Source organism: Macrobrachium nipponense, chromosome 13 (genome assembly GCF_015104395.2).
Source record: "Macrobrachium nipponense isolate FS-2020 chromosome 13, ASM1510439v2, whole genome shotgun sequence".
NCBI classification, from domain to species: Eukaryota; Metazoa; Arthropoda; class Malacostraca; order Decapoda; family Palaemonidae; genus Macrobrachium; species Macrobrachium nipponense.
In genome coordinates this window covers 218,814-224,372 of record NC_087206.1, presented here as the reverse complement: position 1 = coordinate 224,372, position 5,559 = coordinate 218,814, and the positions used below count along the sequence as shown (strand labels likewise).

General features: G+C 39.9%; 1 protein-coding gene across 1 annotated transcript; it reads left to right on the top strand.

Moving 5' to 3' along the window:
* The first annotated feature begins 3,967 nt into the window (after nt 1–3,967).
* On the top strand, nt 3,968–5,067 carry LOC135225546 (uncharacterized). The gene is made up of 2 exons (XM_064264815.1): nt 3,968–4,172; nt 4,820–5,067. The coding sequence occupies exons 1-2, from the start codon at nt 3,968–3,970 to the stop codon at nt 5,065–5,067; spliced, it is 453 nt and encodes a 150-aa protein (XP_064120885.1).
* Nucleotides 5,068–5,559: the final 492 nt, after the last annotated feature.

Here is a 5,559-nt window from a genome sequence, read left to right as displayed (position 1 = left end):
GGGGGTGGAGAAGGACTCTTCTCATACAGCCAACTGGTAGTTGACCTGGTTTAAAGGTCAGAGTGAGTCTAGGGCACTCACTGCAACGGTTACCGTCGGAGTTGATTGAGAGATAAAGTTTCGTAAGGCCCCGAGCATGCTGCAGTTTTCGTATTTCACAAGAAACTGGTATGGAACGACGGAGAGAGAGAGAGAGAGAGAGAGAGAGAGAGACTCACCTATCTACGCACTATCGCAAGCACAGTAAGAGCATACCCACTAAATGGCAGAAAAGCGTTTTCACACTAGACCTATACTGTCATTCACATTACCACTACAGAATTCTGGAACTTCAGTATATTAGCATTCATGTGGCGTCTGGGTCACTACAAATGGCTTAAAAATAAGACTTTTCACTCTTACCAATTTCACTCTTACCAAAAATTCGCACACAAGCAACTGGCGAGTGAAAGCCGCCAAGAGAGAGTATACAGCTTTCCCTAGCCACGAGAGGTGAAAGCATCTTATTTGCCTCGTGCATTGAAAGGTTAAAAAAAAAAAAACTTGTTCCACTTTTTCAGGCATAAACTGACAACGCTGTAGACTCATGTAGGCCTACAGTGGAAAATCGCACTACTTTGATATAGAAAAAAATGTTGACGAAATGGTGAATTGCATTATATTTTCTCATCCAGCTAATTCGTGAGACTATTGTACTAGGCTGACTCATCAGAATTCGCAGAATTTTCATTTGCTGGATCCAAAAATAAATTATGGGCCTTCCAGCATATTTTTACGAGTCTGACAACAATACTAGATTGCTCTGCTACGAAGAAGCCATGTTATTTGGGAATGATCATGACTGTACATTATCTACTTCAGGTCAAAGTAAGAACATACTCCGATTATTGCCGCCAAGGCCAATATCGGTCGAGTTGCCAGTTTGGATGAATTTCAAAACCGCTGAATTAATTGTTTAAATTAGGATGGAAGCTTCACAGTGATGTTGTCTATGACACATTTATATGAACACACAAATATATTAAACTAGATGATGGATCGATTCCCAACACAAACTAAGGTGAAGTAGAATAATTTCTGAGATAAAACTCGACTTGGCAACTTTTCTCACGAACCTTTCACAAACTGGTTTCCGGTAAAACCACCTCCAAGTTTCGTATGGGCGTCAGATAGTTGTTAGTGCCAGTGAAAACATCTCGTGGCTCGTCTCCTCCTGTGGAGGTGAGAAGATAAACAAAACTTTCCTTCGGACGTTCTGCATTTACAGGTAAGGCTTAAAGCTCTGCGCAAATTATGCAAAGCTAGAAATATAGGCCTAAGAAACAACTCTTGGTTGCAGAGAAGTATTTCCGGTTAAGAAAAAACATGCAAAAGTCCGTGATTCATTTTTTCCTTAAGTGTTGAAACGGCACCGAATTATATTTCCTGTGTTTTGCTGTAATTTATACATCATTTTAATGAGTAAGAAAGCTCTGGGAAATCATTAAAATTCAGGAGATATTCCTCATAAATGTAGGTTAGGAATTCTATCAATGATTTACGACGCGAATAGCCTACGCAATACTGCTTTCACCTACAGTGTGTGTATGTATATATATATATATATATATATATATATATATATATATATATATATATATATATGTGTGTGTGTGTGTGTGTGTGTGTGTGTGTGTGTGTGTGTATTTAAAAAAGAAGTGCGGGAAATCGTTCAGAAAATCAAGGTAATGTTGCAGTGTAAGTGTTCAAAGCTTGAATGTGTATGTAACCAGTCATAATGTCATTCAGTGTTACCATCATTTTCATTTATATTTCAATTCCTCTTCACGTTTTTTCACTGATTAGGCTATGTTAACTAAAAAAAATCATCAACCCTCTTACCCAGAGTTTTCAGAGAAGCCTGCCTGCCTGCCAGAACGCCTACCACCCGCAGGGGTCATCTGTCAGGCGCAATTTTAGCCAAATTTCACCAATTTTCAGAATTTGAGAATTCACCTCGTCATTAGTGTGAGAATAGATCCCTAGGCTGAACGTAGTGGATTGCTACGTCCTGTCTTCCGTTCTACTTTTGTGTGTGTGTGTGTGTGTGTGTGTAGAGAGAGAGAGAGAGAGAGAGAGAGAGCGTTGGTGTTGATTTTCCCCATCGTCACATCCTGAAGGCAACCTTGAAGGCATCTTTCATGCGTGCGAATTGAGTCATCAAGCACTCCAGACCTTAGACCCAAAAACAGATTACGAACGAAAAAATGAAAGCACACTTTCCAGGCATTTGCGAATATCTGAAAGTAAGCTAGTCAAGACTGATCGTGGTTTTGGAGGGAACTTAATTAAATAAGTCTCTGTTAGATTGGGAGTCCAGATGTTTCTAGAAGGTCGGTTTAATCCAAAGGAACACGACTTGACGCATGGCTTGATTTCGTGTTTACTGGGATCGTTCTTTTGTGACAAAAGGAGATGATGATTACAGATAATTTTCTGTTTACTATTGCTTCATTTTCAGTTGTTATTTTTTACTGTCTTCTCTCTCTCTCTTTTTAACTTTTCTTCTTTTTTTTTACTGAATGACTTAGCATAATAATAATACTAACTTTTTCAGTGTAGCCTGTTAAAACAAACGAAGATATATCTAGATAATGAATTAAAGTCACCTTCACTGATTTCATTGAATCATAGATAGAATTACTTTAGAAAGCAAAATTAAAATAAAGTCCGTATTTTCTTTTATTTAGTAGTGATGCACATTAATTAATTTTTATTTGTTTTAGCCCTGGTTATTGTATAAAGCTTAATTACGTATTTATCTGTCTTTCTTTCGAGGTATTCACTCTTATTACTTCAATTATATAAGATTTTTCTGTGTGGTAGCCCTGCTGAGAGAGAGAGAGCATTAACGCTTTATCACAGAGATATAAGAACACTTCAACTTTTTTTTAATAAATTCGGAAAATGCTTAATGTAATAAAGTTAATCTTGACATGCGTCAATGAACTCCCACGTCCTCAGATACAAAACGTATTTATAAAAATGATAAAATATAGGTTTCTCATGAAAAAAAAAAAAAAAAAAAAACGCGACATACTGTGGACAGAATTGATCAAATGCTTTCTAAATGTATCTCGCCATTTTCAGATAACGCATGACGATGGCTCCTACACTGGAAGGAAAATTCGCGTTGACCCTGATGGTGGGATTCCTCCTCTTCGCGTCAGCAGCCGAGAGAGAGGTTCTGGGCCAAGAGACCAAACCGTCAACGGAAGACGCAGGCCTCGTTAACGCCCTCCGTCAGTTGTTCGAAGAAGAGACGAAAGGTATAGCGGTAGAACGTTTAAGGTTTTGTTGTGACTGGATGGATGCTTTCAGTTAAGGGCAAATTAGGTTGGAGATCATACCTAGAGCAATGGTTCCCAACCAAGAGGGGATTTCAGAGTTTCGGGGGGACGGGGGTTGGATGGGTGGGGGAGAATGTGACTAAAGATTGGCAGGCTCAAGCTGGCTCTAAGAACACACAAACGCAGTGTGTATCAATCCGCTCTACTGAGAGGTCACGCTGGGGCTTTCTCTCTGCTAGCTTGTGTGTTTGTGTTAGTATTTTTGTGGCCTATTATTTGGGATTTGGGGTGCACCTTTTGAGGCAGATAATTTTGGAAATGGGGTGTGTGGTGGAATGACATTTACATTCTGACAAATGGTGCATGGTCCAAAAAAAAAAAAGTTGAGAACCACTGGCATAGAGTATTCCTAAATAAAATATAAAAGATGAAGAATAATTGAAAAAAAAAACTACATGTCTAACTCTGGCACAACTGCAGTAAGATGCCTGTGTTATGTCAGTCACCAAAACTAGATGTCCTGTATTAAATGAACATCCGAATACTTTGAATCCATGTGAATATTTCCCAAGATTAGCCTTTATCTTTTAGGCTATCACAGTTATCTATAGACAAACCGAATCTACGGTGTTTATTTGATGGTCATCTGCCACCTTCCTTCTTCAGGTTTCAGGAACTGCCCTCCGCCCTACACCCACGTCCTCGGCGAGTGCTTTTACATCCACATGTACATCCCCCTCCTGACGTGGAAGGAAGCGCAGACCTTCTGCAAGCAGGCAGGAGGCATCCTCGCTGAGCCCAAGCACTTCGGAGCAGTCGTGGCTCAACTGTACAACAGCGGAAGTGAGTAGTAGTTCTTAAAAGGCAGTTCAAAAGATTCGGACTAATCCTGATTTTTGTTTATTCTGGGGTTTCGTTTTATGTTCGTAAAACAGAATATTGAATTTAGGTCAAAGACCAGGCACTGGGACCTATGAGGTCATTTAGGAAAGGGTTCAGGAAGTTACGATGGAATGAAAGGGGTTGCATCTAGGGGCCTAAGGAAGGAACGTCACAAAGAACCTTAAGCAATGCCTACAGTGCACTGCGTGAGGTGTATTGATGGCAATATCCCCTTACAGGGGTAATTCTTGAAAAGCTGTTCAAAATATTACACACATATTTATATAGGTAGTGGCCGGGGGTTCCGTTTTGACAGCTTAATGATTAGCAAAAATGGCCAGTAAATATGTAATTGCGCCAATACTCTATTATCGGCGCCGGTAACCGGAAATCAGCGCATTTCGGCGCTGAATATTCCCGATTTTCGGCGCTAGACAGCGTCATGAAACCGGATTGCTGATAACTTAGGCCACGGATAACATTATATATATATATATATATTATATATATATATATATATATATATATATATAATCACCAAAAATTAGTTGTAGAACATTTAAAACAGTAGCCGTTGTAGTGAGACTTACCTTTCTCTCATCCTTCAGTGGCCGAAAAAATCTTCCGAGGCATCTTCAACCGCCTGTGGGTCGGCGGAGAACGGGTCAGCCCCAACAGCACCGAATTCAAGTGGACCTCCGGTCGTACCATCGACGACCCCGTCTCTGGACTGGACCCAGTCTACGACGACGGGCCAGGCGACTGCGTCATGCTGACGATGTACAAGGACGGGCCGTTCGAACTGAAGGCCAAGGACTGCCAGATCAAGACGCATTACGTCTGTCAGTTGCCCTAGGGAGGAAGGTGCATCAAATGTTGTTGATTTCTTGGAAAATCTTAAGGTTGTACCAACTGATTGATTGCTTTAAGGCTACTAAAACTGACGTCACAAGTGTAAAAATGTTCGTAATTAATCGAATGTATTGAGGTTGTTTTATTGATTGATGCACGGCGTCACAAAAGATTGTCGCGGAGTGTGAAATTTATCATAAACAATTTCTAAACTGAGCTCTCGTGTTTTTCGATCGAGCTGGAAAACTGGAAGTTAATTTTATTTAGCCATTATTCAAATGGGACTTGACATTTAAAAATGGAACTTCATCAATACTTACTCTTTTCTCTCTTTTTTGAGATTTGGTGACTATTTATTCTTGACGAATTCTGGCACACGGTATTTGTATTGCAAACAGTTGTCAGTATTAAATAAATCATAACTATTTTTATGAGCTTCTTCTTGACTGAGGTGTGACCTCATGCCACCACAGAATCTCTCTCTCACCCAGAACAG

What these genes read in the sequence shown, in the direction of transcription:
- LOC135225546 (XM_064264815.1), top strand. Translation starts at nt 3,968, where the DNA reads ATGGTCATCTGCCACCTTCCTTCTTCAGGTTTCAGGAACTGCCCTCCG. An exon ending in TCAACTGTACAACAGCGGAA is followed by an intron (nt 4,173 to 4,819) that starts GTGAGTAGTAGT and finishes CTCATCCTTCAG; the next exon opens with TGGCCGAAAAAATCTTCCGA.